Source organism: Pelmatolapia mariae, linkage group LG3_W (assembly GCF_036321145.2).
Source record: "Pelmatolapia mariae isolate MD_Pm_ZW linkage group LG3_W, Pm_UMD_F_2, whole genome shotgun sequence".
Taxonomy (NCBI): domain Eukaryota; kingdom Metazoa; phylum Chordata; class Actinopteri; order Cichliformes; family Cichlidae; genus Pelmatolapia; species Pelmatolapia mariae.
In genome coordinates, this window is record NC_086229.1 from 7,816,768 (window position 1) to 7,839,716 (window position 22,949).

At 43.2% G+C, this 22,949-nt stretch overlaps 1 protein-coding gene across 1 annotated transcript in view; it reads left to right on the forward strand.

The window, feature by feature from the left end:
- Positions 1 to 229: 229 nt before the first annotated feature.
- LOC134620328 (uncharacterized) overlaps positions 230 to 22,949 on the forward strand; it is a 229,285-nt gene continuing 206,565 nt past the window's right edge. The window contains 8 exon segments of the mRNA XM_065470095.1: positions 230 to 534; positions 6,111 to 6,239; positions 8,473 to 8,551; positions 8,709 to 8,901; positions 8,959 to 8,973; positions 9,037 to 10,813; positions 17,383 to 17,556; positions 17,686 to 17,859. Coding sequence (XP_065326167.1) covers positions 230 to 534; positions 6,111 to 6,239; positions 8,473 to 8,551; positions 8,709 to 8,901; positions 8,959 to 8,973; positions 9,037 to 10,813; positions 17,383 to 17,556; positions 17,686 to 17,859 — 2,846 coding nt within the window.

Sequence of the window (22,949 nt, forward strand, 5' to 3'; positions counted from 1 at the left end):
CTGTTACAGTCAGGTGAAGCACAAACTGGTTACACATGTGACCATTTTTTGTGTGAACCTTTGAAGTACTGACTAGTGTAACTGAATATTGAGAAAGAGCTGCGTCAGTAAATCCAGAAGCTTTTTACTCTCTAAAGAAGTCTTTGTGCTGCTGCAGACGTCAGTAAATCTGAACCTAAATGTTTCTTTCAAACTCAAAACTGATGTTTCACAGGCTGCTCTCCTTTGAATGAGCTGCAGAAATCAGCAGGGTTACAACAGGGAGGAGGTGGATCGTCTGGCTGAGTGGTGCGACACAAACAACCTGCTGCTTAACACTGAGAAGACCAAGGAGCTCATCGTGGACTACAGGAGGAATGCTGACCCACATCCACCCATCCACATTAAGGGGATGGCTGTGGAGCGTGTGAGCAGCTTCAAGTTCCTGGGAGCCCACATCTCCGAGGATCTAACCTGGACAACCAACTGCTCCAAGCTGGTCAAGAAGGCTCACCAGCGCCTCTTCTTCTTGAGGACTCTGAGGAAGAACCACCTGTCCTCAGACATCCTGGTGAACTTCTACCGCTGCACCATCGAGAGCATCCTGACCAACTGTATAACAGTCTGGTACGGGAACTGCTCCGCCTCGGACCGGAAGGCGTTGCAGAGGGTCGTGAAAACTGCCCAGCGCATCGCCGGAGCACCACTTCCTGCCATAAAGGACATCTACAGGAAGCGGTGTCTGAAAAGGGCTGGGAAAATCATCAGAGACCCCAGTCACCCATCACATGGACTCTTCACCCTCCTGCCCTCTGGGAGGCGCTACAGGAGCCTCCGGACTAAGACCACCAGGTACCGGAACAGCTTCTTCCCCACAGCTGTCAGACTCCTGAACTCTGCCTCCTGACATCTGACCCACGTTAAACTCATGGACTGAACATACACACACCCACAACCACTAGCACTTTACCACTACTGTGTAGTTCTGTGTAAATAATCATTCTGTACATATAATTTTTAATCATACAACTGTTTATAACTTTCATAGTTCACATTTCTGTATAACTGTATATCTCAGATTTCTGTATAGTTTTTATTTCATATTTATATCCTGTTCATAGCCTGTACATAGCTTGTACTCACTACAGCCTGTACATACTTATAGTTATAGAATATTCATAACATACTTCACACTGTGTACATTATAACATACCATAATAGACCCATTTCTGTAACATTCTTACACATCTATATTATTGCTAATATATATTGTAATATATCTATATCACGGCTAAAGCACTTTCTGGATAGATGCAAACTGCATTTCGTTGCCCTGTACCTGTGCATGTGCAATGACAATAAAGTTGAATTCTATTCTATTCTATTCTAACATGTGCTGAATGAAGATTCAATGAAGAGGTTACTGATAGAAGACACGAGGTTCAAATGCAGCCTGTGTTTGAAGCACAAAGGAGACGCCTGCTGGAGCAGCTGGAGTCCTACACACACTCTTCACTACACAAACACCTCCTACAACATCCACTCTTTACACTCTGACTGCTGTGTTTGTGGAAACACTCCAACACACACCGCTTCACATATGAACATGTGTGTGAAACAGAGCTGACATTAAACATGATGGAGGATTTATTCACAAACACACAACAACATTTACACACACATTACCTCTGCAGGACGACACACGTCTGATTTAATGATTTTAATTTACTGCTGTTTCTACTGTAAAATATAAAGCACCTTGAGTCGAATGCTGTTGTGATTTGGTGATATATAAATAAAATTGAATTGAATACTGAACATGTTACATGACACACCTTAAACACCATGTGATCCACTCTCAGACTTCTATCCACAAATAAAACTGGCTGAGTTGGTTTGAGCTGTGACTTGTCTCCAATAAGCCAAACTGAGCCCCACTTGTGTTTGTGTATTTATTTCAAAACACAAATAAACTTTTCGCTTTCATTCAAACCAAAAAGCACATCTATGAACTTTTATCATTTGAGAATAGGACCACGCCCTCATGCAATCACCTGAGTTGCAGGAAAATCTAAACACCTACGCTACCATTACAAAGAAACAAAACATAAAGATTCACTTTGGCTCTCACACTCAGTCTGCACTTTTATTCATTACTTCAACATGTTGAAATGAGCTTTGCAGAAACATCAGTTTAGTACTGAAATATTCAAATGCTGCAGGAAGGAGAACAACAAAGTGATGACACATGTTTGTGTTTTAAACGGGAAAACTAAATCAGGACCTGCAACAGGTTTAGGAATTTCCGAGGTTTATAAGAACGCAGCACAGATGCTCCCGAGTGTCCTCAAACGCTGCATTAGGCTCAACGTTTACTTTCACTTTCCTGAACTTCGTGGAGTGGAGCTTGTTGTTGGTGTGTGAAGAAACTGTAAGTTTGCTTTGTTTCCTCCTTTAACTATGGGAATTTTGCTGTTTGTTTAGCTCATGTTTGATTTCTTTACACAACAAACTGTGTGTGTTTTTATTAAAGTCAGTGTGTAATGTTTTCCTGGCTAACATCAGCTGTGTGCAGCTTAGTTCAGCACAAATCTGCCGCTCCTTAGTTCACAGTAACGGAGTCACAGCTGGACCAACGATGCCTAGCGTGTCCACCATTCTGAGCTACGCTCGTGTTTGTGTACTTATAGAGATTGAGACATCAACGCTATAAATACAGGCCATTTACCATTCAGGGGTAAAACTGCAAAGGATTCTTGGACCGCGTGGCAAGCGGTACTAGCGCACGCAGGCTTTCAATTGAAATCAGTTACACAGCAACCCCCCCCAAAGAATGGCACGAAGCTGTTGTATTATTAACTGCAATAGCCGGTCGCATGACAGCCACGGGAAGCTGATGGGTAAAGAGATCAGTTGTTATCGGATTATGTCGTTGAAGAGAAATTTTTTAAGCCATGTTTCCGAAGTAACAAAGAGGCTTTCGAAGACCAAATATAACGTCCCAGAACACTCCAGCTCACATGTTAGTTTCGCTTCTGTTATTACCACGGTACATTGACAAAAACATATACTTTTATTTACAGGATAAAACAGTTGTTTTGTATCCCTAATTGTCCAGTACGATTACAACATACATTATTGTCACTGCTACATTTCTGTAATGCTACCAGAAATTATTTCCACTACTAATTAATTACCGTTGAGCTCAAAGGTTATATTAATAAACGGTAAACGAATGTGTATTTATGACGACGATTTGTGAGACTGGTAAACTTACCTTTGTTCGTACGATGGTCTTTTGTTCTACACGGTGCATTTCAAGGTCCTGTACCCATCTGTCGGTAAACTGTACCTGGGCTTGTTGCAGTGACCTGAAGTTACTAAAAACTTCATGAGTGTATGCACTCACTCCAAGAACCATATAATTATAAATATATAAATCTGAGCGTGGTGAAAGTTGGGCAGCACGCTGACGTCTTTTGTCCACTCTGTGTGCTCATAAGGGTCTGACCCTTTCACTCCTTTGATTTTTTCCTTATATCTTTTCTTTGACTTTTCATCAAGTCTGTCTTTGTACGGACCGGCATTGTTCTCCTTCGTTTTGTACATACCCTTTTTGGGGGGCAAAGAAAAACCTAGAAGGTATTGGAACCGGAGAATGAACGTTTTGCAGTGCTGCAAATGCTTGTGTTTGATGCATGGCTTTGATTGTTTTGCCACTAGTACCCGGCATGCAATCCGCGAAAGTCACGAGGTCTGTCAATCTCTATAGGGCTTTGGAGTTGACATCACGCCGCAATGCATTGTGGGAGCACAACGCCATTTTCGGGGTCTACGAATTAGTGGTGCAACGGATCAAAAATCTCACGGTTCGGATCGGATCACGGTTTTAAAGTCACGGATCGGATCAATTTTCGGATCAGCAAAAATAGGAAAAAAAGACAAAAATTCTACTCGCCGTTTACTTATTTAAGTATTTTTTGTCTATTAAAAAAACATTCAACCTAAGACTCATTCCACACACTTATATAAAAACAAATTAAGGTTCAATATGGACATTATGGAACATTCTGGGCAGCCTCTGCATCCTCTGCACACAGCCATAAACAACCAGAGGAGTCTGTTCAGTGACAGGTTGCTTCTCCCAAAGTCAAGGACCAGCAGACTTAAAAAGTCCTTTGTCCCACACGCCATCAAACTGTGTAACTCCTCGCTGGAGGGGAAACGGGGACAGAGGAGGCAGAACAAGTAGCTGTAGTGCCTTTTCACTGTGCAATAGTTTTTGTTAATATCCAACGGTGCAATAGACTCACAATACTTGAAATGTGCCGTTCCCTTGTATTCTTATTCCTATTTATTCTATTTATCCCTTTTGTATACTCTGTATTTATATATTTGTAAACATGGTATATTTCTGCTCACATTCTGCACCTTCTGTTGGTGCTGTGCTACTGGAAACTGAATTTCCCGGAGGAACCCACCCAAAAAATAAATAAAGTTTCATCTAATGTAATGTAATCTATAGGGCAGTGCAGGGCTTTGTATCTACCTCTCCGCTGTGATGTAACGAGCGGTCACGTGGCTTTCCGTTGCCCTGGAGCTCCACCCATTTGTAGTTAGAGCAACAGAAGATGCCTGGGACAGTTCAGCCATAACTTTAAACTTCTCCTGCTCATCTTGTCACTGAAGTGAACGCGCAACGAGATATCATAGCGCGGCTCAAGCACGTTCATCGCAGTTTAAACCTTGTTTTGCACAACAGACGACGGCCTCCCGTCTGCAGCTAAACACCCCATTAGCTTTTAGCTTTAGCCCGGTCGGACTGGGCAGTAAAGGGCTGCTTAAATGCCGCAAACTCCTCTGCTCCGCTACTTGGACCGCTAGCGCTGACCATAACTACCACTTGACAGACTGACCACGCGCACCATACACATACTTTTTTTTTCTTTTTCGAATCTTCGGATCACGTGCCTACCGAACCGTGGAGTGGGATCGGTTCGGATTTCGGATAAACCGTGATCCGTTGCACCCCTACTACGAATCAAAACAAACACACAGTGTTGGAATGACAACTACAAGAAACAAGCTTAAAAGCAGCTCAAAAGAGAATGGACTGTATAGAGACCGATTGCGTCCAGAGGCAACGCGGCGGTACTTGCAGAAAATAGCGTGCATTGGAAATGCACATACTTGGTCACATACTTGTCACTCGTGTCACTTCCAAGTCTCAGAGATTACTGGAGACAGAATCATAGAGGGTTAAAACTGAGTAAATGCTAACACCAGACCACCACCGTGATAAACTGAACAGCTACTGAATTTGAACTGGTCACAAACTGATGAGCAGTCAGGTTGCAGGTTTCTACCTGTTCATGTTTCTACAGTAGAATTACTTTGAAATGTCTTTGTGCTGGTTTCATCTTTGATTTGTGTTCACACATAAACACTCAGAGAAACACATAAACACTCAGAGAAACACATAAACACTCAGAGAAAGATCATGTGTGTCAAGGAAAGGGTCTGTGTTGAAGTGTGGGGCTGTAGCCTCAGCTTTATATTGTTAAATGGTGATTATGAGAGTGTTTCAGCTCATTTTACAGAGTAACATCAGTAATGTAATGCATTACTTTTAATAAAAATGTTCTGTGTATTATGTGTAATAATTACTTTTCTGATCAATGACCAACACTGATCACAACAAAGAGGAAATGTACATCTAACATGAACAAACATTGACCCACAAAATGCAGTTATTTTGCACAATTGTCTTTGATATGCGGCTCGGTGATGGTTTTCACTGTCAAAGCAGAGCTAGTGAGAGTCAGTAAAACCCACTATTGTGCCACTATGTGCCTCATCACAAGTAAGTCAGCGCCCCTCTCTTTCCCTCGAAGGGTTTAAATATCTGGGACTCTCCACCATTTGGTTTTAGAACTGAAGAAGCTTCTCAGATGAAACATCTTCAAGAAACTTAAAGAAGTCTCTTTTCTTTTCAAGCTCCTTAGATAACCATGACCTGAATGACTGAGAACCTACAGACATGTTGACTCTGACAGGTCAGAGGTCAGCGACTGTAACTCAGTTACTCTTGTTAATGTCAACTCACTGAGTGTTTGTGGTTTACCTCTCAGACTGACTGAAGTCCACAAGAAGCTGATGATGAAGGAAGAGGAGGACAAAGCAGAGTCTGCAGGATCTGTGAGGAGTGACTGGTCCAAAGATAGCAATCCATACTTCAGTGGTGAACCTGGACCAACGAGGTCAGAGAGCTGTGATGACTCCTTTACATGTTTGAGTTTCCTGGATAAATATGACCTGTAAAATCCTGAGATTTTCACAAAAAAAAAAAAATGAATCAACCAAGATCAAAATGTTAGACTTGGTCATTTGCTGTTCGAGAACAGTGATGCTCATATCTGTGGGGAAAGTGTGAGCTGAGTGGGTTCATGTTTGTCTTTAAAGATCAGAGCTGCTCATCTTGAATAGACAGGTTGTTAAGAGACAAACAGCTAGAAAAAGCAGAGGAAAGGATATCAAGATTTATTTTCTTGATATTCTGAAAATAAATAGTAGAGCGTTCTTGATGATGGAAAAAGTCATTTGGACATTAAAAGAAAGAAGCATATGATCAGAGAATGGTAGTTTGTCAGCTGTGCAGTTGGAAGGAGTAAGTCCTGTTGTGGGAGTTTTCCACTTAATAAAGCTTGCAGACAAACGGTGAGCGGTAGCTAAGATCCTTTAATAAAAAAAACCCCGAAACCCAAGCTTGATGTGTAGAGAAAAGCCATCGCAGGGCAGACGATCGGCGGAGTGCCTCACTGAGCCTAGCGTGGCCCTCAGTTAAATACCTCTTACAGGAACAATAGGCAATAGACAGCTGTTTTCACACCTTTGGTCTTCCAGATGTGAAAAGTCGATGGGCTGTTGCCATGTCTCAGGCAAATAGAAAAAGTAAAACCGACGGTCTTTGAGGAGATCCTGGACAAGATGACCTTTGTTCGTGAGCGAACGGATGTTAAGCAGGCCGAAGTTGACGCAAGTACTATCAGACTGTGTGAGAGTGCTAGGCGACCTGGTCAGTTTAGCCAAACATTGTGGTCAACAGCCCTGCCAGGGTTCTGTCGAGAGTGGCGAGAGGTGGACCAGAGAGATTGCAGTTGCTTAGAATTATCTTGATTAAAATACCATGGATGTAACCTCGGCAAGAGAGGAAAAAAATATCCGCATGGAGGTGAAGAACAGCAGGTGGTGGAGCAGCCAGGGAAAAGCGAAGTCGAAGGAGCTCATCAGCTGTGTATTGATGGATTTCAGTACAGGGTTGAAGGATTGATGACACAAGGATCCAGGTCCACACAGACAGTGCATAAATCCTGGGAGGCCACATCATGAACAGGAGCAAAGACACCGTATAGACACGAATAGAACAGGAATCCGTGGGAGGGAGTAGCTGGGATGCCGGGAGAGGATAGCAGTGAGTGGCGATAACAATAACAGGAGCAAAGGGTAGCAAACCCAAGGGGGCAAGTAGCAGGTAACAAGGTACAAGTGGCAGGAGTAAAGCGATGAGTAGTGGGAGCAACTCGCGCAAGCATTCACTCGACCGAAACCAGAACACACATACTAAACATGAACTAAAGGTGAGTGGAAATACACCTAAACTCTGGATTTGGCTCCAACTAAAACACTAACACAATGCACCACGCTCGGGGGCTAAGAAATTAAATTAACTCACTATGACTGGCAAGAACTTCAAAATTACTAGATACTATAACAGAGGATTACTGTAGGATGCTGTGAACAAAAGCAGAACTGTGAAGCACTAATCTCGACTGCAACAATTTCAGTAAAAGTCACATAACATGAAAATCTGAGTCACACTAGGAGTGTGGCAGCAGAGTCCAAAGGAAGAAAGGGGGAGGCAAGAGGCATTAATCTTAATTTCACAGGTGGAGGCAAGGCTTGAGGGGAAGTAAGGTCCGCGTGAGGCTAAACCAGACCAAGTTCTGTAAAGAACCTGGGTGGTGCTAAAAACAATGGCCACCAGGCCAAAGCAATGGTTTTGACTCGATCAGCGTTAACCCCGCCCCCTGAGTTTGATGGGTGAGTCTGACAGATAAAATTAATTCAAGATGAGAGCCAGGCGCCAGGACTGCCAAAATGAAATAAATAAATATATCATTAAATAATTAATTACATGTGTCATAACTATTTTTTTAATTAATTAATTCCAATATTAATTAATTATTGCCACATTTAATTAATTATTTAATGGTGTATTTAATTAATTCACTATGGCAGTCCTGGCGTTCCATAGCATACAATTGGTGTCAGAAGTATCTTGCTATACTAAAATGATATGATAAAAATATGTGAATACATGGGATTAAACCACAGTCCATAAAAAAAATAACAACTAAAATTTCAACTAAAAAAAAAAAAACATTAAAAAGAAACATTTTAAAATTCCTGAAATTCTTCATGCTTCCTCCACAGAGTGGACCAGCAGAGCTCAGAGGTTCCCAGTGGTCGTTCTGCCCAGCAGCATCAAACAGACCTGAACTCCATATTTATGGTACATGTACAACAACTACTGTTACATCTATTCTGTTCACAGTCATCTCCATGCTGCTCTTTGTAGACCAGTGGATTGTCAGTGTGTCCAACATGGATCTGATGTTTGGCTCCATGATTTCAGTCTGATTGGCTCATTCATAAATATTCTGTTCCAGCTGCTGGAGGACAACATCGTCACTTTTGTGAAGAATGAGCTGAAGAAGATCCAGAAGGTTCTGAGTCCAGATTACCCAGAATGCTTAGAGAGGCAGAGGGAAGATGATGAGGAGAAGAGGAGCAGCAGAGAGGCATTTGTGAAGATCACAGTGGACTTCCTAAGGAGAATGAAGCAGGAGGAGCTGGCTGACAGTAAAACGATTTCTAAAAATATGTAATATGATGGATAATATTTACTAATGTCTCCAGACATGAAAAGCACGTGTTAAGTAATTTCTTATCATGCGTATTGTGTAAAACACAGACTTTTTTTTTTTCATTTAGAAGTTTCTGCTGCCGCTTATCATCGTAGCCTTAAATATAGGCTGAAGAAAAAGTTCCAGTGTGTGTTTGAGGGCATCGCTAAAGCAGGAAACCCAACCCTTCTGAATCAGATCTACACAGAGCTCTACATCACAGAGGGAGGGACTGCAGAGGTCAATGATGAACATGAGGTCAGACAGATTGAAACAGCATCCAGGAAACCAGACAGACCAGAAACAACAATCAGACAAGAAGACATCTTTAAAGCCTCACCTGGAAGAGATGAACCAATCAGAACAGTACTGACAAAGGGAGTGGCTGGCATTGGGAAAACAGTCTTAACACAGAAATACAGCCTGGACTGGGCTGAAGACAAAGCCAACCAGGACATCCAGTTCATATTTCCATTCACTTTCAGAGAGCTGAATGTGCTGAAAGAGGAAAAGTTCAGCTTGGTGGAACTTGTTCATCACTTCTTTACTGAAACCAAAGAAGCAGGAATCTGCAGCTTTGAAGACTTCCAGGTTGTGTTCATCTTTGATGGTCTGGATGAGTGTTGACTTCCTCTGGACTTCCACAAAACTACAATCCTAACTGACCCTAGAAAGTCCACCTCAGTGGATGTGCTGCTGATAAACCTCATCAGGGGGAAACTGCTTCCCTCTGCTCGCCTCTGGATAACCACACGACCTGCAGCAGCCAATCAGATCCCTCCTGACTGTGTTGGCATGGTGACAGAGGTCAGAGGGTTCACTGACCCACAGAAGGAGGAGTACTTCAGGAAGAGATTCAGAGATGAGGATCAGGCCAGCAGGATCATCTCCCACATCAAGACATCACGAAGCCTCCACATCATGTGCCACATCCCAGTCTTCTGCTGGATCACTGCTACAGTTCTGGAGGATGTGCTGGAAACCAGAGAGGGAGGACAGCTGCCCAAGACCCTGACTGAGATGTACATCCACTTCCTGGTGGTTCAGGCCAAAGTGAAGAAGGTCAAGTATGATGGAGGAGCTGAGACAGATCCACACTGGAGTCCAGAGAGCAGGAAGATGATTGAGTCTCTGGGAAAACTGGCTTTCGATCAGCTGCAGAAAGGAAACCTGATCTTCTATGAATCAGACCTGACAGAGTGTGGCATCGATATCAGAGCAGCCTCAGTGTACTCAGGAGTGTTCACACAGATCTTTAAAGAAGAGGGAGGACTGTACCAGGACAAGGTGTTCTGCTTCATCCATCTGAGTGTTCAGGAGTTTCTGGCTGCTCTTCATGTCCATCTGACCTTCATCAACTCTGGGCTCAATCTGCTGGAAGAACAAAAGGCAACGTCTGCGTTGTTTAAATCATCTTTCCACCAGAGTGCTGTGAACAAGGCCTTACAGAGTTCAAATGGACACCTGGACTTGTTCATCCGTTTCCTCCTGGGTCTTTCACTGCAGACCAATCAGACTCTCCTACGAGGCCTGCTGACACAGACAGGAAGTTGCTCACAGGCCAATCAGGAAACAATCCAGTACATCAAGGGGAAGCTCAGTGAGAATCTGTCTGCAGAGAAAAGCATCAATCTGCTCCACTGTCTGAATGAACTGAATGATCGTTCTCTAGTGGAGGAGATCCAACAATACAGGACTTCAGGAAGTCTCTCCACAGGTAAACTGTCTCCTGCTCAGTGCTCAGCGCTGACCTTCATGTTACTGTCATCAGAAGAAGATCTGGATGAGTTTGACTTCAAGAAATACTCTGCTTCAGAGGAGGCTCTTCTGAGAATGCTTCCAGTGGTCAAAGCCTCCAAAAAAGCTCTGTAAGTAAATATGTGATCATACCCTTAAACCTTAAAATTATTGTTAATAAATTAGAAGTGCTCAGTTCAAAGACTTTAACCCTTTAAGCTCTACCATAGAACCAAGTCCGCCAGAACTTACTTTATATTTTTACCTGCTGATGTCCCATTTTTGTGAGCATTTCAAGTTGCTATACATCAATACAAGCATTATATCTCAAATTTTAGTAATATGTATGCATTAATTCCATAGTAACTACATTAATTGCAAAAAAAAGTGAAATAAACTGAAAAAAATAAACAGTTATTGGTAGGGGGGGGGGATTTTACATATATTTCTAGAATTTTATGAGTTTTATCCCTCAAAACTGTAAATAAAAAAAAAAGTTGCACAAGAAAGTTTCCAACAATAGGAAATTCATTATGAGTGTCTTCGTAGTTTTATTTTTGAGATACACCACTATTTATATACTGCATGAAAAAAGAAAATAAATATTATATTGCAAATTTGCAAAAAATAAAAAAAACAGCATGTGCATCAAAAGAAACTATTTTCAGCAGTGCAATTTGATTTCTAAGCGTCCAATTCAGCAATTCAGAAAATCATGAATCCATACACGACTTTTAAAAACACCAGTGTCGGCTTATAAGGCCCCGAAGGAAAAAACCTAAATTTTCCACAAAAATGACATCACTTCCGGTTCTGAGCAAGTAATGGCGGACATGCGATAGTTCGCGCTGACGTCTATTTCAACGTAGGAAGTGTTATGAACAGCTGATCGGGGGGGTTGCTGCAAGTTCTTTTTATATGTGGAAGGAAACCGGTTTCATATGCAAAAAAAATTATTCCACTAACTTACGTGGATCCGGTTCTACAGGGATTTAAAAATAGTTGTGCAAAACGGAGCGTGCCTGCTCCGACCGGTTTTAAAAGGTGAATTAACTGATAATCAGTCACTCAGTCAAATAACTTTCATCAAAGTATAATCCAGACCCAGCCTATAGGAACATGAGCTCTGATCCTTCAGCCCCTCTGACAGATATATTGTCCTCAGGATGTTCACTTTTTGTCTAACTCCAGGAGTTTGGTTTTTATCTCACTTTCAGTGCACACTTTCCATTTTTTAATATAAATCGCTCTCCTGTTTTCATATGGTATGGAGGGCAAAACTTGGGCTTCATCACTGAAATTGCTACTCAGTTCTAACTGTAAGGCTGCCATGGCCAGGGTTCCCACAGAATTACAGTGAGTTCTCTCTGGGTCCTCTACAGTTTCCTCCAACTGTCCAAAAACATGCAGTCGGGTTACCTGGTGATTTAAACTTCATGCAGGTGTGAGTGAGAGTTGATATATGTCTCTCTGTGGGCTAAGTGGAAGACACTGGATGGATCTTGCTCTTGATATTTCCTGACAGCAAACATTTTCCATTAAGTGTGCATTTCTGCTCATCCCCTTTATATACACACCTTACTAAGATGGCGCCGGTGAGGTCGGCTGCCGTCACGACTGCTCCGACCACCTTTTCTTCGTTTTTGTTTTTTAGGTTAGTTTTCAGCGTTCTTACATCGTCAAATTCATCACCATTGGGTACATTAGGTACGACAGTGACACTCTTGTTTCTATTGGTATACAATGTACTCACAATTCGAAGCCTTTAACTCCGGATCCGAGCTGGCCGAGTGAGATCTTGAGGGAGAACAAAGGACGCGACGCGAAGCGGCGGCCTCGAGGGAAACGAGCCGGCGTCAGGAACAGGCTGAGAGCTCGTGCACACCGCACACCTCTGCCTAGCATCCTGCTCGCCAACGTCCAGTCACTGGAGAACAAGCTTGATGACCTCAGGGCCAGGATAAAGTTCCAGAGAGACATTCGGGACTGCAATCTCCTCTGCTTCACCGAGACATGGCTGAACCCAGCGGTGCCGGACCACGCCATCCAGCCGGCCGAGTTCTTCTCGGTTCACCGCATGGACAGGACACGGGACTCGGGGAAGTCAAGGGGAGGCGGCGTGTGTTTAATGGTGAACAACAATTGGTGCAACAGTGCGAACGTTGTTCCTCTCACACGCTCCTGCACACCAAATCTGGAACTACTGTCCATCATGTGTCGTCCTTTTTATCTACCTCGAGAGTTTACATCGGTCATTATAAGTGCCGTTTATATACCACCACAAGCGGACACGGACACTGCCTTATGCGAGCTGCATGAGGCTCTCACCCGGCATCAGACACAACACCGGGACGCCGCGCTTATTGTGACGGGGGACTTCAATAGGGCCAACCTCAAACGCGCAGCGCCGAACTTTCACCAACATATCACCTGCCCCACCAGGGGTGAAAGGACACTGGACCACTGCTACACTACGGTCAAGGACGGCTACAAGGCACAATCTCGCCCTCCGTTTGGCAAATCCGACCATGCCGCCATCTTCCTCATGCCAAAATACAAACAAAGGCTGAAACAGGAAGTTCCGGTTCAGAGGAAGGTCGCGCGCTGGACGGACCAATCGGTGGCCGCGTTACAGGACACACTCGATGACGCAGACTGGGACATGTTCAGAAACAGCTCCGATGATGACGTCAACGTGTTTACGGAAGCGGTGGTGGGATTCATCGGGAAACTAGCGGATGATACCGTGGAGACAAAGACTATCACAACGTTTCCCAACCAGAAGCCGTGGGTGGATAAAACCATCCGCGACGCTCTGAGATCCCGCACCGCTGCCTACAACACGGGACTCGCGACGGGGGACATGGACCCGTACAAAGCCGCGTCTTATGACGTGCGGAAGGCGGTGAAAGAGGCGAAGCAGCGCTACGGGAGGAAACTAGAGTCACAACTCCAACAGAGTGACTCTAGGAGCCTGTGGCGGGGATTAAGGACAATAACGGACTATAAAGCACCAACAACCGGTTTGACGAACGCGAACGGGACTCTGGCAGACGAGCTGAACACTTTCTATGCTCGCTTCGAGGCTGCAGCTAAGGACTCCAACGATGCTAGCGCTAGCGGCGCTAACGACTGCAGACAGGAAGATACTGCCAACACCGGGAGCGTGCTCGTCATCTCTGAGCATGACGTGAGGAGAGCCTTCAAGAGAGTGAACACCAGGAAAGCAGCAGGACCAGACGGCATCCCAGGTCGTATCCTCAGGGACTGCGCATACCATCTAGCACCTGTGTTCACTGAGATATTCAACATCTCTTTATCTCAGTCGGTGATCCCCACATGCTTCAAGGAGTCCATCATTGTTCCTGTCCCGAAGAAACCCCACCCTGCTTCTCTCAATGACTATCGCCCTGTAGCCCTCACCTCAGTAGTGATGAAGTGCTTTGAACGCCTGGTCAGAGACTTCATCATTTCTTCACTACCAGACACACTGGACCCACTACAGTTCGCTTACCGTCCAAATCGTTCCACAGACGATGCCATCTCTCATCTCCTCCACACATCACTCACTCACCTGGACACTAGAAGGGGGAATTATGTTAAAATGCTCTTCATCGACTACAGCTCTGCGTTTAATACCATAATTCCATCCACACTCACCACCAAGCTGGAGCACCTGGGACTCAGCTCATCTATGCGTCAGTGGATCTCCAACTTCCTAACTGGCAGACCACAGGCAGTAAGGATGGGCGGACATGTCTCAGCCTCCACCACTCTCAGCACTGGAGCCCCCCAGGGGTGTGTTCTGAGCCCCCTGCTGTACTCTTTGTACACCTATGACTGTGTGGCCACTACCAGCTCCACCACCATCATCAAGTTTGCTGACGACACCGTCGTGGTGGGCCTTATCTCTGATAACAACGAGACGGCCTACTTGAAGGAGGTTAGGAATCTGGAGACCTGGTGCCAGAGGAACAACCTCCTTCTAAACGTCAGTAAAACAAAGGAGTTGATAGTGGACTTCAGTACTAAGCAGGAGAGGAACTACCAGACCCCCGTCATCAACGAGTGCCCAGTGGAGAGAGTGGACAGCTTCAAATACCTCGGAGTTCACATCACGCAGGACCTGTCATGGTCCTGTCACATCAACACCATAGTGAAAAAGGCCCGACAGCGTCTCTACCACCTCAGACGCTTGAGAGACTTCCGACTGCCCTCCAAGGTGCTCAGGAACTTTTACACGTGCACCATAGAGAGCATCCTGACGGGAAACATCTTAACCTGGTTCGGGAACAGCACCATGCAGGACAGACGAGCTCTACAGAGGGTTGTGCGATCAGCTGAGCGCACCATCCGCTCCGAGCTCCCTGACCTGCACTCAATCTACAGCAGGCGGTGCTGGGCCAAGGCCAGGAAGATCGTGAAGGACCTCAGCCATCCCAACAACGGACTGTTCTCTCTGTTGAGGTCAGGAAAGCGTTTCCGCTCCCTGAAGACCAACACAGAGAGACTGAGGAGGAGCTTCTTCCCGCAGGCGATACGGTCTCTCAATCATCACACCACCACATAGAACGGACCCACACATATGATTCTTACACACACATGCTGGACAGTCTGGACTTTGTTTACACTTAATCACTTTAAGCATATTTGCACTGCACAAGACACCTACAATGTGGTTTGCACAACAATGGACATTATATTTCTCCATCTCCATTTAATACTTGTAAAATGCTGCTGTTATTGTATGTATATTTATATTTCTTCATACATTCTTATATATTTCTATACTGTGTATTGTGTATTTTGTTGTACAGCTACTTTATTTTCAACTTTAATTCATATATAGTTATTTTATTCTTTCCCAGTTAAATTTACCCTTCATTCTAATTTGTATTGTATTGTGTATTTTGCTGTACAGTTATTTCAGTTATTTTATTTTAAAATTCAATTCATATATATTTTATCTTATTCCTTCCCAGCTAAATTTAACCTTCATTCTAATTTGTGTTGTACAGTTATTTTATTTTTCAACAAATTCATATATATATTTTATTTTATTCCTTCCTAGTTAAATTTACCCCTTTTTAATTTTCATATTTATTTCCTATCTTATTCATAGCCTTTTCTGTTTTTTCTTTAGGTCACGAGCAGTTGTGTAAGCATTTCACTGCATATCGTACTGTGTATGACTGTGTATGTGACAAATAAAAAAATTTGAATTTGAATTTAACAGGAAGAGATTTAGGCTACGTTCACACTGCATGCGAAAGCGCATCAAATCCGACTTTTTTGATCTGACCTATGCGACCCATATCCGATCACGGTATGACAGTGTGAACAGCACAAATCTGATATTTTCAAATCCAATCTGGGTCAATTTCGTACGTGGTACCGAATCCAATACATATCTGATGTTTTAGAAAGTGACTGCTGTTTGAATACCAATGTCACATTAAATTCGTCTTTTACGTCACTGACACAAGACAGATGCCAATTGTAAGCACCCGAGAATCGCCAGAGAAGACATCTTGAACGCTTCCTGGCCATCCCAATTAGATGTCAGGGAAACTGTTGGGAAGACAACGTTGGAGAAATGTGAACATTTTATTTGTACTGTATAATCTGCAGATTCTAACAGAAATCTGCAACTTCCTTTGAAGCACCGCTTAAGGGCCATCAGTCAAACAATATTGTTTGGTCTGGGTCTAAACAGAAAATGTTGTGTGTCACATCCTCTTTTGCGCATGTGGGCCACTTTGAGGGTTCACACTAGAATTTGTAGTGGGAACAAGCAGATAAAAAAATCGGATTTGATCAAAAAAATCGGAATTGAGCATTAAGACCTGCAGTGTGAACGTAGCCTTATACAGCTAGTGCTTAAAATCCAGTGTTATTCACAGTGCAGCATAATATTGACTGAATTAGTAAAATTTTCGAAACCCCTCCAATTTATTTTAGTTCAGTGTACACAGATTTATTAGCTAAGTAGGTAGAGTGGTCTCCCAATGGTCAGGGGTCAAATCCACCGAACTGCTAACCTGAGGGACCCCTGAGCCAGGTACTGTCAAGTTACCAATCCTGGGTGCTGGATTGGTAACTGCCCAATGTTTCTCTGAGTAAATGGGTTAAAGGCAGAGGACTACAAAATTTTCCACATGCGGGACTAAAAGGGATTAAAAAAATGGTTCAACATATTAACAGATTTCATTTGATTACATTAATTGTTTGTTTGTTTGTTTGTTTGTTTTTTCTCAGGCTGAACAGCTCTAACCTGTCAGAGAAAGGCTGTAAAGACTTGTTGTCAGTCGTCAGCTCCCAGTCCTGTAGTCTGAGAGAGCTGGACCTGAGTACCAACAGTCTGAACGACTCAGCAGTAAAGCTTCTGTCTGCTGCATTGGAGAGTCCACATGCTAAACTTAATATTCTGAGGTCAGATCAAATTGTTTTCTGTTTTGTTTGTTTATATGTTTGTTTTTGTTTGATCAACTAACAAAAATAATAAAACAATTTAACCAGTAAAGTTAAACTTTATCCATTTATTGTTGTTTTATATTATTATAATCATTTAGTTTAAAGTTAAAGTGAAGTTTTGCTAACTTGACCAGCACAAGACAAGGACAATCCTTTAAATTACAGGATTAGCTGTTGCAATTTGATTATACTTTAACAACAGTCGTTTTCATGTTTTTGTTTTCAGACTGAACATCTGTGAACTCTCAGAGGAGAACTGTGAAGCTCTATCCTCAGTTCTCAGCTCACAGTCCTCTAGTCTGAGAGAGCTGGACCTGAGTATCAAAAACCTGCAGGATTTAGGAGTGAAGCTTCTGTCTGCTGGACTACAAAGTTTAAACTGTAAACTAAATACTCTGAGGTCAGGCCAAATGACATTTTGTGTTAAGAATTATGTTTACTTTAAAAATAGAAATACTGAATTTAATCTTGTGAAATATATTAACGACCTTTTTATCAGTGTTTGTTTAGATTGCCTTTTACTTTTCAGACTGAGTGGCTGTAACCTCTCAGAGAGAAGCTGTGAAGCTCTGTCCTCAGTTCTCAGCTCCCAGTGCTCTTGTCTTAGAGAGTTGGACCTTAGTAACTGTGACCTGCAGGATTCAGGAGTGAAGCTTCTTACTGCTGGACTAAAGAGCTCACAGTGTGTAGTGGAAACTCTCAGGTCAGGATTCAAACTTTTCCACATTTGATTATTTAAAATGTAAATTGATGCATAAACAGGTAACCTTTATAGAGCTTTTAAGTGTGAATGGATTATTAGATTCTGAATTACTTTTAAAAGTTTTCATAGTCATGTTTGTTTATTAAAAAATACTTCATGTGCTTGCTAATTTAAAGATTAGGGCACCTTTGTGCCCATAACATATAAATCAGATTTATTAAGGAATAAAATAAGGAGTTAGTGGTGATTAGTGATTGTTTGTTGTTTGTTTTTCATTCACAGTACTCACTTTTAAGGGCTGACTTGTCAAAATGAGATTTTTATCTTTTCAGCCTTCCCCACCAACAAACTGGCTGGAGAGGTGGTCAAAGACAAAGGAATGTCTTTGATCCTGCTGCTTGAACTAAGGCCTACAAATTTAAGTAACACAATGACAACATTTAACAATTTGACTCCAACAGTAGGGGGCGTAGATCAACCGGTAAATTGAGGGGTTCACTTTGACGATCAGCTCTCTCTTCACCACAACAGACCGGTACACCGTCCGCATCACTGCAGCCGCTGCACCAATCCGTCTGTCGATCTCTCGCTCTTTTCTCCCATCACTCGTGAATAAGACCCCAAGATACTTAAACTCCTCCGCTTGGGGCAGATTCTCGTCCCTAACCCGGAGTGGGCACTCCACCCTTTTCCAGCTGAGGACCATGGCCTCAGATTTAGAGGTGCTGATTCTCATTCCCACCACTTCACACTCGGCTGCGAACTGTTCCAAGGCGAGCTGGAGACGACCAAAGTGAAAGCTTTCCGCCACTTGTCTACACCTAGAAATTCTGTCCATAAAAATTATGAATAGAATTGCTGACAAAGGGCTGTCGTGGTGGAGCACATCACCCACCAGGAATGAGTCCGACTTGTTGCCGGATATGTGGACCTAGTTCTTGCAACGGTCAGATAAGGACTCAATGGCCCATAGCAATTGGCCAGACACCCCATACTCTCAGAGCCCCCCCTCCCCCACAGGACCCCCTGAGGGTCGAATGCCTTCTCCAAGTCCACAAAACACATGTAGACTGGTTGGGCAAACTCCCATGCACCCTCAAGTATCCTTTAGAGGATAAAGAGCTGGTCCAGTGTTCTGCGACCAGGACGAAAACCGCAATTTTCCTCCTATATCCAAGGTTCAACTAACAGACGAACTCTCCTCTCCAGCACCCTGGCATAGACTTTCCCAGGGAGGCTGAGGAGTGTGATTCCCCTGTAGTTGGTACACACCCTCCGGTCCCCTTTCTTAAAGATGGGGACCACCATCCCGGTCTTCCAGTCCAGGGCTGCTGCCCCTGATCCCCACGCAACATTGCAGAGACGTGTCAACCAAGACAGCCCTACAACATTCAGAGCCTTCAGGAACTCGGGGCAGACCTCGTCCACCCCAGGGGATCTGCCACTAAGGAGTTGTTTAACTGCCTTAGTGACCTCGCCCCCAGAGATAGAGATTGACAGACCACGTGACTTTCACGCATTGCATGCCGGGTACTAATGACAAAACAAAGCAATGCATCAAACGCAAGCATTTGCAGCACCGCAAAACGTTCATTCTCCGGTTCCAATACCTTCTTGCTTTTTCTTTGTCCCCCCAAAAATTTATGTACAAAACGAAGGAGAACAATGCCGGTCCGTACAAAGACAGACTTGATGAAAAGTCAAAGAAAAGATACGAGGAAAAAAATCAAACGAGTGAAAGGGTCAGACCCTTACGAGCACACAGAGTGGACAAAAGACGTTAGCATGCTTCCCAACTTTCACCACGCTCATGTTTATAATTATACGGTTCTTGGAGTGAGTGCATACAGTCATGAAGTTTAGTAACGTCAGGTCACTGCAACAAGCCCAGGTACAGTTTACCGACGGATGGGTACAGGACCTTGAAATGCACCGTGTAGAACGAAAGACCATGTAGGAACAAAAATAAGTTAACCAGTCTCACAAATCGTCTTCATGAATGCACGTTCGTTAACTGTTTATTAATACGACCTTTAAGCTCAACGGTAATTAATTAGTAGTGGAAATTATTTATGGTAGCCATTACAGAAATGTAGCAGTGACAATAATATTGTATGCTGTAATCGTACTGGGCAATTAGTGATACAAAAAAACCTGTTTTATCCTTTGAATAAAAGTATATGTTTTTGTCAATGTACCATGGTAATAACAGAAGCGAAACGCAATATTGTGTCAGGACAATTCACTTTTTATGCACAATAAACAAAGGAGCATAGCGCGACAATTTCTGTTCAGCACCAGACTTGCTTGTAACCTATATCACCAAATATGTTAAGAATAATGACGTATTAACTACTACAAAACACTTACCTTTGTGGAAATGCTTGGAGCAGACTACCATGTGAGCTGGAGTGTTCTGGGATGTTATATTTGGTCTTTGAATGGCTGCAATCCAGGCCATCCGTCGGCTCTTTGTTACTTCGGAAACATGGCTTGAACAATTTCTCTTCAACGACGTAATCCGATAACAACCGATCTCTTTACCCATCGGCTTCCCATGGCTGACATGCGACCGGCTATTGCAGTTAATAACACAACAGCTTCTTGCCATTTTTTGTGTTTCTTTTTATCACTGTGTAACTGATTTCAATTGAAAGCCTGCGTGCGTTAGTGCCGCTTGTCACGTGTTCCCAGAATCCTTTGCGGTTTTACCCCTGAATGACGTCACATTTTCAATCTCTTGGTGGGTCATCCCCTTCGTCCCCAGAGTCTGCTTCCGCCACAGAAGACGTGCCAGTGGGATTGAGGAGGTCCTCGGAATATTCCTTCCACCGCCTGACGATTTTCTCAGTCAAAGTCAGCAGCACTCCACCTGCACTATACACAGTGCAGTTAGAACACCGCTTTCCCCTCCTGAGACACCTGAATTGCCAGAATCTCTTTGAGGCAGTCCGAGAGTCTTTTTCCATGGCCTCTCCAAACTCCTCCCACACCTGAGTTTTTGCTTCCGCCACCGCCGGTGCTGCATTCTGCTTAGCCTGTTGGTACTTATCAGCAGTGTTGGTCAAGTTACTTGAAAAAAGTAATCAGTAACTAATTACTGATTACTTCCCCCAAAAAGTAATCCAATTACTTTACTGATTACTTATTTTCAAAAGTAATTAATTACTTAGTTACTTAGTTACTTTTTAAAAACACGATTTACAACCTGAATAGATAAAGCAATAGATCTTTCAGCCCAATTCTGCTTTTTCTGCATAATCCATCATACAAAATGTAATCAAATGGAAACGTCTCTTTTTAAAACTTTAAACTTTAAATCTTTTAACTTTATGCATCAAGCAAAAATTTAATTATATGCAACATTCTCTGACTGGAAGAAATTTGTTTAACATTTAAACCTATTTTCTGCACATTCCAGCATATAAAATAAAATATTTTTTTGTGTTTACACTCACTCTTTCAAATAGATGCAAGTAAAACACAGCAGAAAATAAATAAAATCAAAGACTAATGGTCCTGTTGCTCTATTTTCACCTGTAAAGCAGGAGTGGGTTAGGCGGAGGTTTACCCTGGTGCAGGTGTGCCGCAGCGGTCAGTGGAAGAATCCGCGAGTTGCTCTGTGAATTTCACATTACGTCGTAGCGCACTCGGTGCTTGCTTGGAAGTTTATGGGTTTTTTTCGCTGTAAAAAGAAGTTTTCTTCCCATGCACAACGGACACTAATGTTTTTGTCAGTTTTTATGGAATCAAACTCAAAATAAGGTCAGTACTTCCATGCTTTAAACGCTGCACGCTCATACTCTGCACACAGCTGTTGTCACAAACGTCACACTCGCTTACGTCACTGTTATGAGACATTCTCGCAAAAAATCACGGTTTTAGTAATGCAGTAACACAGCGTTCCTACGTGAAAGTAACGGTAATCTAATTACCGTTTTTGCAATAGTAAACCTTTACATTACTCGTTACTAGAAAAAAGTAATCAGATTACAGTAACGCGTTACTGCCCATCTCTGCTTATCAGCTGCCTCCGGATTCCCACAGGCTAACCAAGCCTAGTAGTACTCCTTCTTCAGCTTGGTGGCTCCCCTCACCTCTGGTGTCCACCATTTGGTTCAAGGATTACCACCACAACAGGCACCAACTACTCTGCGGCCACAGCTCCGTGCAGCGGCTTCGGCAATAGAGGTGCTGAACATGGTCCATTCGGACTCAATTCTCCCAGTCTCCCTCAGAAGGCTGTTGAAGCTCTGCCGGAGGTGTGCGTTGAAGATGTCGTGGACCGGGGCCTCTGCTAGACATTCCCAGCACATCCTCACTGTGCGTTTAGGTGCGCCAGGTCTGTCCAGCATCCTGCCTCGCCACCTGATCCAACTCACAACCAGATGGTGATTATTTGACAGCTCAGCCCCTCTCTTTACCTGAGTGTCGAAAACATATGGCAATCAGGCTACAGAATCCAATGTGCATTGTTGAAAGTTGTACTGTGCAATAAAAAAAATCTGTGAAAAAGCGAGGCAGTGAAGGATGAACAGCGGGACCACTGTATACTGTTAATAAACAATAACATATATTTTATATGACAGTATACAGTCGTGGCCAAAACTTTTTAGAATGACACAAATATTAGTTTTCACAAAGTTTGCTGCTTAACTGCTTTTAGATCTTTGTTTCAGTTGTTTCTGTAATATACTGAAATATAATGACAAGCACTATGTTTCAAAGGCTTTTATCGACAATTACATGACATTTATGCAAAGAGTCAGTATTTGCAGTGTTGGCCCTTCTTTTTCAGGACCTTTGCAATTCGACTGGGCATGCTCTCAATCAACTTATGGGCCAAATCCTTACGTGTGCATGTTGCTCCATCGTGCTTGAAAATGCATTGTTCTTTACCAAACTGTTGTTGGATTGTTGGAAGAAATTGCTGTTGGAGGGTGTTTTGGTACCATTCTTTATTCATGGCTGTGTTTTTGAGCAAAATTGTGAGTGAGCCCACTCCCTTGGATGAGAAGCAACCCCGCACATGAATGGTCTCAGGATGCTTTACTGTTGGCATGACACAGGACTGATGGTAGCGCTCACCT